This window comes from Onychomys torridus, chromosome 1 (assembly GCF_903995425.1).
Source record: "Onychomys torridus chromosome 1, mOncTor1.1, whole genome shotgun sequence".
Taxonomy (NCBI): Eukaryota; Metazoa; Chordata; class Mammalia; order Rodentia; family Cricetidae; genus Onychomys; species Onychomys torridus.
Genome location: NC_050443.1, coordinates 108,767,333 through 108,780,404, shown reverse-complemented (window position 1 = coordinate 108,780,404; position 13,072 = coordinate 108,767,333). Strand labels below are relative to the sequence as shown.

Sequence of the window (13,072 nt, the reverse complement as noted above, 5' to 3'; positions counted from 1 at the left end):
TCTTTTCAGTGTTGGATTCTCAACCTTATAATTCTGGCTTCCTGTGGTTCGGGTACTAGTCTCCTCCCAAAAAACCATGAATACATTAATACTGCCTGAGCAGTTTAGATTTTCAGGGCTGGGATTTAGGTGTCCCCAGCAGAGAGAGATGGCTTCCCATAACCACACAATAAGAAGAATTTTTTTTGCAGTCATAAAATGATAACATGATACCAACTGACAGAGGCCAGTCCCAGCGGACCATGTTATAGGACCTCTTATAGAAAACATTTCAAGAAAGGGAATTCCCAGAGACAGGAAGTAGGCTGGTAGCTAGCTAGAGCTAATAACTGCTGTGCTTATTTTAGAGCTGATGAGAACGCTCTGTGTTGTAGGAATTTAGCAGCGTCGCTGTATCTATGGTAGACATTGGTATGAATAGCTGTTTTCTACAAGTACTTTGACCTTGAAGAATCATTGTGGTAAACAGGAAAGAATCTTTGTAGAAAACAGTGATTGTTTTCTGTGATTTGTAGAAGTGTTTTACTGAAGGGGTGTTGCAGCCATCCCATGACTTTGGTCACAAGACAACCCTAGCACACCTGAGGCTCTTGGGTTATTGTGTATTGCAAACCACACAATAAAGGAGTAAAGTCATGAGGGCCTATGATACTTCTTTTAGAGACATATAGATTAGATTAGGGACCTTGGTATGAGGAAATACTTTACCCAAAAAACAACTTCGTGTAACTATCAATAAATACACCTTTGTAAGGCTGTTTCGGGTTCAGTCCATCAGAGGCTAGACCTTCCTGCTGCCACATAGGCTTAAAATTTCATCTTGGAGTGACTTCTTTCTTCAACCAACCCTTGTTATATAGAACACCCCAACAGTTCTGGAATTAGAGGTGATAAGTCAGCCCACAGCTCTAAGGACATATAAAAAACCCTGTATGTGAATTACGTCTTGAAAATGTTGCCATTAAAATAAAAATTAATAATGTCCTAATTTTTTAATAGAACTCTCAAACTAGAAAACTGAATTTATGTGGCTCATCTTACACTCCTACATATGTCCAAAACATTTGAATAAACACATTCCTCAATTTTCAGTCTGGCCTTAATCCATATCCTGGAAAGAGCTGGCATCTGTAAGGTTCCATGTAGTAAACCCAGAGCTAGGCATCCGGGGACTTGCATTCTCTGTCATATACTGCCCTTGGACCTTCATACCCCTCACTTGTTGCAGGCTCCTCACCCAAAAAACACAAGTGTGATGAGCCAGATGACTGATGTAACAGTCCCAAGCCCTTTCAGCCTAGATGGTCTATGATCGCAACTCACCTATCCCAGGTCAACCCAAATTTCTGAAGTGCTCATTCCACCCCAAACAGTGCTTTCCCTTACAGGAGATGAACTTGAAGGTCCCCAACAGGCAACAGGAAAACCTGCCCACTTAGCAGTACAGGTGGCTCTGAACCAACATCTGCCATTTATCATGAAGATTTCCTTTGAGGGAATTTCTTGTTGACTTTCCGTGACTTGAGAGGTTGACATTCCATAGCTGGGCTGGGACGATATCTCAGTCAGTAGTGCTTGCCACACAAGCACTGAGGACCTGAATTCAAGCCCCAGAATCCACAAGAACCCTGGTGGTGGGTGTTTGTAATCCCTGTCCTGGGAGGATCAAATAAGTAGACCCCCGGGGCTCCTTGACTAGCCAGTCCAGCCTACATAGCAAGCTCCAGGCCAATGAGACCCAAGTCTCTAGATAACAAGGTAGACAGCACCTAGGAAGGACACCAGAGGTTGACCCCCAGATTCTGGATCACCACAAATAGGTATGCAAACATGCACCCCCAGACACATACATTCATACTCTCTCCACAATACACATTTAAAAAGAAGAAGAAAAAAAGTAATTCCATCATTGTGACAAAATACTGTAGCAACCCTTTAGAGAAAGAGTTTGACAATGATCACCATGGGCTACAGTATACCTATCCCCTGCTCTCCAGTCTCCTCCAAGTGCTCCAGAGGAAGGAGAGGGCTGAGACAGGTTCACAGCATCAGCCCCCACCAACAAGCTCATAGATACACAATGGTTACCATAACTGTTCTGACAGTTATGAAGACATTTTTTAAAAGACTTTATTTTTATTTTTAATTACGTGTGTATGTGTGGGTTTGTGCATGTGAAGGCCAGAAGAGGGTGTTGGATTACCCAGACTGGAGTTACAGGCAGTTGTGAGTCACCCAGCATAATGACAACCCAACTTGGGTCCTCAGCAAGAGCAGTTCACACTACTGAGCCATCTCTCCTGCCCCAGATATGACGATATTCTAAAGAGACTCTTGTGTCCCCACCTTTGGCTTTCAGACTATTGAAAGGATGGTCCCCAAGGAGCTAGAATTTTCCCAGGAATATCATGCTGGAAGATGGGGTACAGAGAAACCTGGTGCCAGACAGAGGAACTTGTCTTCAGCAAAGAAATTTCGCATAATTCTGACATGTCAGAGCATCCTGCAAGAGAGGCTGGAGCTAGGACAGTGATGGGTCAGTGAGTGAGACCACACTGTGACCTGGACTGCAGGAGCTGTCTACCTCTTCCCTCTATTTAAATCTGACCTCATGTCAAACATAAACTTAGGAAGGGTCACTATACAGTCCATATTGAATATCTTAATTCTGCTTTTCACTATTAATTGTGACATTAATTGATGGCAGAACCTAGGTCGTTAGGGTTGCCAGGGCCCAGGATTTGACCCTAGCAAGTCTAATAGCACAGCTTGTGAGAATCTAGTTCCCTTTAGGTGCCTCAGTTTCCCCATGTCTGAAGTGAAGAAGCGGACTATAGGGTCTGCAGCACCTTTCAGCCCCAGGCTGCATGCTCTGGGAGACTGTCTTCCCTACAATCAGCTGGTGGTTTTGGCCAGCCTCTGGTATCTCCACAAGGCAGTGTCTTGGTCCCCAAGAGCCAAGAAAACATGAAAATGAGGAGCTGGTGTGGCTAGAGATGTGTATGGAAAGCACAGCAGATCCCCATGATGTCAAGGAGGAGTGGCTGTGGCTTGAACATGTCCCCTGGGCAGTGCTGTGAGGAGGTAGTGTGGGGTGTGGGACCTTTAAGAGACAGGGCAACTGGATGACTGGGGGTCTGGATGACCGGCCCTTAGGTGGAGTTAAGGCAGTTCTCCTGTTCCCCGTTAGTTCCTACAAGAGAGTTGTTATGAGAACAAGCCTGGCCTCTGTTGGTCTCTCTCTGACTTCCCTGTTGTCTCATGAACACTCCAGTTCACACTACCTGAACCTCTGGAAAGGTGAACAGAATAAACCTATCTTCTTTGTAAAGTACCAGTCTCGGGTATTTCCTGACATTGACCATGGCCAGGAGAGACCCATTAAGCACGCACCTTACTTTTTCATCTTTTCTGCCTCAGTCTTGGTGTTTTTGTTTGTTTGTTTGTTTCCTTTTTTTTTTTTTTTTTTTCCTAGCAGATCTGCAAGGGTCTGAAACTGCTGACTAGCAGCCCAGATATCTACTAATCATTTGTATTCCTGGCTGACGACAAAGCCCTTTCACTATCTCACTGGTTTATCTGACCTCACAATATCCTGCTGATGTCCCCAGGCAGTATCTTTGTCCTTGTGCAACACAGGAAACAGAACACACCAAGTCAGTAACTCATCCAGGGGTGGGAGGTGGGGCCTCGGGAGATCCAGTTTTCTAGAACGGAGTCCCAGAATAGAGACTGCAGCTGAGGGCACTTCAGCATCCATCCCACTTTCAGACCCTACCAGCAGAGGTACAACATCAGTGTCCGGTTGACCTGAACAGCACTGCCAACATGCTCCATCTAACTGATAGCTGGAAGATATATCTGGAAGATTCCAGCCAACACCAGCTGAACACATGCTCTTCGAGCCCATGTGGAGCAGTTACCAAGGCTGACCACATTCAAGGCCAGAAAATACACTCTAATGAACTCAAGAGAACAGAAATCCCAAAGCATGTTCTCGACCACAAAGGAACTAAACTAGAAAGTCATAAAAGGGAAGAGGCTGGAAAAGGCTCCAAATATTTGAAGATTAATCAGCATGCTCTTTAACAGCACACTTGAGTCAAGGAAGTCCCCCAAACAGTTTGGTAGTGAAGCAGAGCCAAGTTCAAATTCAGGCTCTCTCCTCCTTCCTGGGTGGCTCTGGGTGAATGAAATCTCTTGGAACCTCTTCTGTTTCTTCAGCTAGGTAGCAGGGATTAAGGCCACTATCTTCCTGGGTGTCCATGAAGGAATAAGAAGACAAGGCCTGTTACACAATTAGAACAGTAGTGGTCACTTTTTAGGTCACCGTGGTTTGGTGACATTTTCCCCATCCTGACCCAAGAATATCATGTTCCACTTCCAGGTAGCTCACTGGGTATGTGAAAGCAGCAGCTGTAACTGCTGGATGAGCCTCTCCTGCATCTGTCGGCAGCCATCTACTGAGGCAACCCCAAAGAGCAGCACTCTAGGTCCATCTGTCCACACAGGGTGATGACTCCCACTTTGAGTATGGGCACCAACGAGAGAACTCATCTCTAGTCGCAGGGCGTGAGATGCCACGGTGCTGGATGATCAGGTAGCATCTTGGCCAAGACTGTGTGGAAGGGAACTCTACATCTCATCCACGCCGAGACAAGCATGGCTCACTGCACACGCAGCCTAGCATCTAGAGAGCTTATTGCACAACCAGGGAAGAGGACGTTCCTGAGGTCTGAAATATTGTACAAGGCTCTGACTCATGAAGACATGGCTTCTTCAAACTTGGGAATTATCAGAAATTCCAACCACGACACCAGCCCCCAGAGAATTCAGTGCACAGATGTGACTGTCCCGTGGCTAGGGAGCAGTTGCTGTCAAGCAATGCTGTACAGGATCATTTATAAAATATGCTAAGTCAACAAACTGCCCTAACAATTAAAATAATAGGGCATTTGTAAACTCCCAAACTGTTTGGGTTATTTTTCCCCCTCTTTTCTTAAGACATGACACATTTTTCCCTATGAGGACTTCCAGAACATAAAAATAAAACCAGGCCAGATCCAAGAAGGACCTGGAGTGTTGATAACTGTCATGTGCTGCATGTCACCAGCTCCATGAAGGGCAAATGAGACAATGTGTGTAAAGACAATGTCCTAAGGGCTGGGGAAATGCCCAGGTCAAGTAAACTAAAGAACAAGCATGAGGTCCCAGTTCCATCCCCTGCACCCATGTGAAAAAGCCAAACACCTGGCACACCTCTATCATCCCAGCACCGGGAAGGGTCCGTGGGGCTTGCTGGCCAGGCAGTCTAGCTGAGTCTATGAGCTCCAGGTTCAGTGAGATACTCCATCCTTAAATACAAGGCGGAGTGTGATTGAGGATGGACCACTGGTCTCTACACACACACACACACACACACACACACACACACACACACACACACACAGGTTTCCCACACATGCAGCTCCTAACTCAAAGGAAGCTGCATACGTTTCAGAAGATCAATAATGAGGTAATGACTGGGACCATCAGAGGGTATGGAAAAGTGGCACTTGACTCCCTCAGCCCAGAGAACCTTTCCAATCCAGTAACCTCCATGTCAGCCTCAGGACACATGCTTCTATCACCCCTTCTCTGTGCATCCTTCATAACCCACCCACTCACCAATCCAAAGTGTCCCATGGTATCAAATTCCCCTCAGAAGCCTGCCCTGAGGAGATTTCTCCCAGATTCCTGGGGAAGACGCTGAGTGGCAGGGGTTACTAATCTGAGGGGATATCAAATAAATCTACTAACACGAAGTTCTTAGGTCTATTCACTTTATTCTTCTGTGACAAAATTTTATCTACACAGCTTCAATTCTGTTCTCATACTTAGCTCCTCTCTGTCCCTTCTCCTGTCTTCTCATAGTTCTAAGTTCCTTCCATCCCATTCCCAACTCCCATCACACCCCACCCCTATGCCCACCCGGTGACCCATGTCCATACTCAGGCCCTGCCGATTTCTGGTCAGGCAGGGTAAGTCTGCTGGGTAGCTAGGAAGCCTGCCTCATAGCTTGATGCACCTGGCATGTAAAAACCCTTTTGTTCTAAGTAAGTTGCTCGAGGGTGCCACTTGGGCTGTGAGAGGAAGGGGAGTCTGAGCTTAATTTGCACAAGAAGCCTGGCCCAGGCGGTGTCTCCAGATGGATGTTTACCTAGCAGGTGGTCTGGGGAGCTTATTCTGTCTGCCATTTGTCCTTGGATGCTTTTGCCCAGAGCTGGCCCTGGCTCTGTGGGCTTGCCAAAGGAGATAATTGTAGAAGTCAGACATCTGAATTCTAATGCTAAAAAGAAGCAGAAAGCCTGGAAGCAGGAAGCCTTGCCTGAATGACTGTGTCCAAATACCTTAGTTGTATATGCCCAAGGAATAATCAATCTACACTGTTTTGAAGTTCTTAGGAAAAGAATCAATCGGGAAAGCTGCCATGGTGCACAAGAAAGTCATTGCAGGTACCGGCTAATATCAGCAAGACTCCCTGAGACTTGGCTTTTTCCTCTGGAAGAGCTCTGCTTCTTCCAGGTCAGGCCTCTGCTATAGTCAGCTGGATTCCTGCTTCCTATTCCTGTGGCCTGCAGCACTCTGGGTCAAAGACATTCTAGACCTTACCTCTGAGATGACTACCTCATTGGAGCTTTGGCAATGACGTCAGTGGTTATCATTCCAGCTGACAGGACGGAGTTCTATCTAGAAGGGCACCAGATGATGCTAAACGCTTCGTGAAACAATGTCCTTCCATGTTGACAGCTCCAAGAGGTGTGGGCAAACAATCTTATTTCCATTATGGTTTTACTGGTGAGGACACCCATCCCACATCCAGAAAGGGAAGCTCAGAAAGAAGCCCAGCTCACAGTTAGGCATCGTAAAAGCTGCTCAATAAGAAAGGCCGGCCAATCTGACCTCTCGTTCCCTTTATTTTACGCAGTAGTTGTTCAGTAAATACACTGGATGAATTTAGAATTTACACCACTGACTCTGAAAGCTGAATTCTGCAACCTGCCAGCAGCACACAACCCTCTTCATCACCACTTATGTCTGTTTCTGAAGCATGCTGTCTTGACTAATGTTCCCCTGTGGTTCTAGACACTGTCATTTAACAGAACTGAATCACACCAACTTTCCAGCTGTTTCTGAGAACCTTTAGGGAAAGTGTTCAGGATGTCTACTACCCTCTCAGTTTCTCTGTTGGAAGCACTTTTCTTTTCTGATGGCAGAGAAAGTGGAAAAGCAAAAGAAATAGCTCAGTGGGGATCTCAACCTAAAGGACCAAGAGGCAGGGCTCGAAGTCACAGAAAAAGAACAAAGAATTACCAGACTCTCTGGCTTTGGTTCTTGGGAGTGGGCAAGTAACTCCCAATGTCTCCAGGAAATATTCATAAGCTGGCAGAAAGCTGACATGAAGGTAGCTAAGCACAAGATGGGGGCATTCATTCAGTGCCAACCTTGGCTTTTCCCATCATAATATAAGGGAAAGCAAAAAGCATCTCTTAGAGCATCCAAACCTTTGAAAAGATACAGGACCACAATCTCTTCACACGCCAGTTTCCTTATAAGACCTGTAAGCTATTCTAGCTAAAAGGGATCTCAGAAGCCATGGATCCACACACCCTTCATTGCTGTGGTCCTGAAGGGGCTGGTACTGGTCAGATCTGAACCCACACAGGCCAGAGCCAGGGGTCGGTACTCAAGGCTTCCTCAAAACACTGCCAAGCGTGACCACTCCCTCACAGCACGCAGGGCCAGAGCTATTTGTTCGTGAGAAACGTAAGCTCATGGAAAGTCTGATGTCTGAATCCAAGGCACGAAATTTGTCCAGCATCACCCAGCTCCAAACCAACTCAGAATTGGGCCCGCCGTGCTGAGGCATCTGGCCAGCTAGCTCACAGCCCTGCTATCCCAGAGGAATCATGGTTTTAAGTTCCAAGGCAATCTATTTATTGCTCCCTGGGATGGGATAAAGTAAACCAAATGCCTGGCTTTTGATCCTGTTAACTTACTAATTTTATCAAGCCTTACTAATTTAACACTTTAGCAAACCATCCGTCAGGCAATAAGGGAAGACACCAGCCCAGGAGAAAAGCTGTATACAGGCTAGGAAGATCGTTTCAGGTGACAGAATCCCACACACTCTTTCTACCAACCCTGCCCTAAGATGAAGCCTAGTCCCCACCTTGTATGCATATTTTCTTAAGTGACAAGAGGTACATCCAATTGCCAATAGCAGACAGAAATGACTCTAGTGAACTCACACTAGACAAAAGGAAACAACCTCCAGTAGTGAATGACTGTCTTTATCCCCACTGTGTTAACTGGGAGCTCCCTCAGGCAGGGATTTGGGGCTATTTCTTGTATCTCTGCAGCCCAGCAAGGCCAGGCACTAAAGCTCACAGTGACAACCTGCTCAGGGTTCACATAAAAGAGCCACCTAAATAAAGTCAATTTTATGAATGGTTCATGCCTCCAAGAATTCTGTTCTGTGGCCTCTGTCTTCAGAGAGGCTCTGGGGTGAGGCCAGAGCTTCTGCAAAGCTGTAGCTTTCCCCTTCCAGGCCTTCTCTGCCCCCACCTGAGGCTTGGAAAGCTCTAGGCTTGTCCCTTTGGGATGTCTTGGATGTTTGGGCTTTCCTGGAGGGTACAACAGGAGGAATGGATGGACTAGGTTTCTCCTATCTGGGGAGTCTTTTCCTGGCTCTTCAGCAGACATCTGCAGCACCTCACACTGTGGTTGGTCTTTTGGAATGTCCCTTTCTTGCCCAAGAATGGTTTACAGTCTGGGCCTCTGGCTTGGAGACACATCTCTACTACAACCCTGCTTACACTGTGTTCCTCCTCAGCCAGTAACTGAAGGCAACCTTGCCCTGACTCCTGTGCTCATTGAAGGAGAGATCCATCCCTTATTATCCCACTGCCATGGCCATCAGGGGCATTGTTTATTTCAGCTATGAGCTGCTACTTTAGCTGGATCTGGTTTATAATCTCGGTCGCTCTGTCAACAGCACAGAGTGGTGGTTATGAACAGGCTGTGGATCCACGCATGGGCTCAAGGTGCTGCTGTGTGCTGGTCAGCTGTACCAGGTGAATTACAACACAGACAGTTTTGGGAGGACCAAAGGCTTGGCAAATAGATGCCTGGTACAGAAGTATGAATTATACAGCACCCTGTTGCTGTTACCCTGTATTGATCAAAACTTTTTTTTATTTGACACAGGGTCTGTCGCCCCAAACTGGCCTCAAACCCTTGGAACTCTTGCTGGAATCACAGGCGTGAACCAGCATACCCATTTATTTATTCTCATTTTCTTTTTGCACATTCCTGGTCCATAACAACAGACCCTTGTCCTCTGTATACTTGTGTACCTCACAGCCCAACACCGCAGCACTGATAATTAGTCTCTATTTCCAAAGCAAGAGATGATCTCTAATGTTTTCATTAAACGACTTAAAAACAAGAGTTTCATTCGGCATAATGGCATTTCCTCCATCCTACAGACTACCCACGACTCCCAAAGCAATGCCTGGGACATCTCTTACCCCCACATCCCCACCTGGCTCCTGAGCTTTCTTCCTGGATCCTGCCTCACAGAACCTCTCTGACCTCAACATGTTCTCACAGCACTTCCCTCATCGTTTCCCCTCATCACCTACTCAGTGGTACTTCTCCAAAAAGGCCTCTTCATCCACCCAGCTACAACAGCACTCCCATCTACCGTTCAGACTGGAGCAGGCAGCCAATTCTCCTTATTCAGTTGTGACATCAAATGAGCTAGCTGCTGCCCTGGGCACTAGCTGCTGAAAGCTGGAGCCAGGATGCAGCTGAATGAAGGCAGCTGGCTCCCAGAGGCTGGTCCTGGAGATACCTCAGGACATAGCTGGGAATTAAAGGCAAAGCAAAGCTATGGGGTCAGCTGTGTGCGCCAAACATCTCCTATCTCTCTATCCATCCACCCACATGACTATCAGTGCCTAAGTACCAGGTAGGCAGACATATTATGTTAGACATAATACAGAGCAACAAGTATTTACAAAGCCAGAAGGATGGCTGACCTCCAATCTCATTCTCCCCTCGCTGTCTCCACAAAGAGGGGCCACTGGGGGCCTGGGCTAACGAGGGACTTGTCTCCCCGGGACAACTCAACCAGCCAAGTATTTGGTCTCTTCGAACTCCAGGCCTTAACTGACTCAGCTTCACATGGTGTCAGTAACTCGGGGGCCCCACAAAGTGAAGCTACAAACAGTAACAGCTGATGGGTTTTCCACCAAAATGTGCTTTTTTTACCATCACCGCCACACACTCAGGTTCTGGAAGAAGTAACCCAGACTCCCTACCTTCTACACTCCTCCTCTAGGTTAGTACTAGAACAGACCTCCTCTGAGCACCACCTACTCAAGAACTATTCAAGACAGGCGGTGGTGGCACTGGCCTTTATGCCCAGGTGGATCTCTGTTGAGTTTGAGGCCAGCCTGGTCTACAGAGTGAGTTCCAGGACAGGCACCAAAACTACACAGAGAAACCCTGTCTCAAAAAACTAAAAAAGACTATTCAAGAACATCCGCTTGTCTGACACACCTGCCTCCCCAGGGAACTCTGAGCCACTCCTCTGGATTACTTCTAAACATCTCTAATTGTCGCCTGCAACACCAGTCTATCCTCCACTTCAAAGAAGTGTCCACTCCTCAGCCGCACTGTTTCCCACTTCTCCCCAGGGTGAGATGGCGTTCCAGTCCCTTGGAAGCCTCTTACCTACAGCCGTGGGGGCAAGCTCTAGTCAGATCTGAATGAGGCTGCCTGGGTTCCAGTTCCAGCTGAGTGCCCTCGATCGAATTATTCAACCTCAGTCACTTTGTGTAAGACAAGAATGATGGCACAGACTTCCTCCTCTAGAGGCTGTGAGATCAAATACAGTCCAAGGGGAACTCACCTGCCACATGGGCTGGGCTTACAGTTAGGAAGCCCTTGGATCAGTCCTCTCTGGAAAAACTTTCCTCTCTCTAATGAGGCTGAGTTCCTGCCTGAGGTCCAGCCCTGTGCTCTGGTGGTAAGAATATAAACAAGCGTCCACCTCTTCCTACACCAACCACTCTAATACCTTCCCATCTATGTGAGTTAAATTTTGCCAACTCCAAAGTGGTCATATGGGACCATATTCCTGTAAAGAAAAATCTAGATCAATCCCTCTGTCCTGTGCTTTCCTATCCTCCCCACCACATGCCCAGAGGGAGGAGGTGCTAGGTTTGGGCAGGAGCCCTGTAACTGAAGCCAAGTGCACTACCCAGCCCAGCTGGCTGGTCCCCACACCGCTAGAGTGGCCAGTCTGAATTTACTGTTTTTCCACAGCGTATCTCTGTTAACCAAAGTATTTCTCTAGAAGGTCCGGCAGGAAGCTGGGCACTTCCCCAACCTCCTTCACTTCACCACCTCCCTGCCACTCCAGGCCACATAAAGAAGGGGTGAGGGGACATTTCATCAACCCTAGCGGGCCTCTCTCCTCTACCTCGGCAAATTTTGTGTTCCACTACCTGGCTGAGCTCATTCAAAAGAACCAACGAACGAGAAGTGAGGCTTTTTTTTTTTGTAAAGTTAAATCAATGGAAGCAAGAGAGAGGGTAGGTTTTTTTTTGCTTAGGAGACCTGGGGAGGGAAGTGCGGGCTGACTTAGGCAGCGCTGTTCCCTCTTCCCATCTCTCCAAAGTGAAAGTTTTTCACTAAGGGGATCTACGAGAAAAATACTGCCTGGCTAATTCCAAGAAGAAAGGAAGAAGCAAGAAGCAGCAGAGGGTGAAGGAAGGGAAGGCGACAGACAGGAGTCCTTGTGGTCCCAAAACTACGTGTATCAACATGCTAAGATCCAGGTGTTATATGGCTCTACCCAACGGCCTGCGGGGTCACCCAGGAGAGGGCCAAAGCGTGCAAAGCACCTGCTTGGCGTTGCGCTGAACGTCCCTGATGGACGCAGAAACTGGGTCCAAGGGAGCCCATGAAACACGGCCACCCCGAGTCCTGTCCCTCTCCCCGCCTGACTGGATACCCAGAACACCACACAGTTCTTTGCCGTCCCTTGACCCGGACAGGCCGGGTTGGGAGGGCGAGGGTGAGAAGCCACCCAAGAGTGCAGCGCAGGGTGGGGCGGATACCTTGGCCGCAGGCGCCGCGATGCAGGACGATGACCGGCGGCTGGCGAAGCTTCTCGGAGCGGCGGCTGGCGGCGCGCAGCTGGCACAAGTTGGTGTAGGTCTTGGCGTCGCTGCCGCACACCGGCTCGCTGCTGGCACACACGCACACACCGGCCTGAGCGCGCCGTCGTACTGTGGCCGAGGCGGGCACCCCGAAGGGCACCACGCACTGCAGCCCCTCGCCGCAGGGACCCTCCTGCAGGCCGCATGCTGCACCCTCAATCGCGCCGCACACCTCGCAGCAGCCGCACGCGTCCCGGACGCGGCCGCCCTCACAGTCCGTGGGCGGTGGGGCGCAGCGTGTGGGATCGCAACGCTCGGGGCAGACGGTGGCAGCTGAGGCCGAGCGGCCGGTCCTGGATGGCAGCGCCAAGGAGGGCGCCGCCAGCAGCAGCAGCAGCAATAGGGAGAAGAGCGCGGTGCGTGGAGACTGCATGGCGACTCCGACGGCTACGGGCTGGACCAGAGCCGAAGAACCGCGCTGGGGACGGCGTGTCGGGGTCTTAGGGCCAGCGGGTGTGAGTGCGCGCGGCCGTGCGGCCCAGCCCATTGGCCTAGCGGCGGTGACGAGGCGGCAGGGGGACGGGCACGGCTCCTAGGAGGGGGGCCGATCGGGGACCGCCCGCGGGGACGAGGCGGGGCTGCGCGCGACTCCGCCCTCTGGCCAGGCTCAGTTTCCCAATCTAGGCTTCTTTTTCTAAAGAGATTGATGGCCTTAAAACCAAAGTAATAAATACACAACAGAAAGAAACCTGCCCAGCTTCGTGCGATCGCCTGGGAAAGTTCCCGCAGGTCGTCCAGCGCAGAGGGCGGTCACATAGACCCCTTGCCACAGCTGGAATGGACCAGTGTCCAGCATG

The 13,072-nt window shown here is 48.9% G+C and overlaps 1 protein-coding gene across 1 annotated transcript in view; it reads right to left on the bottom strand.

Annotated features, from left to right (window-relative positions):
- The window catches only part of Htra1 (HtrA serine peptidase 1), a 49,391-nt gene extending 36,615 nt beyond the window's left edge, over positions 1-12,776 (bottom strand). Inside the window, exon 1 of the mRNA XM_036168654.1 lies at positions 12,174-12,776. Coding sequence (XP_036024547.1) covers positions 12,174-12,762 — 589 coding nt within the window. The 5' untranslated portion in view covers positions 12,763-12,776. The remainder of the gene's footprint in view (positions 1-12,173) is intronic.
- Positions 12,777-13,072: the final 296 nt, after the last annotated feature.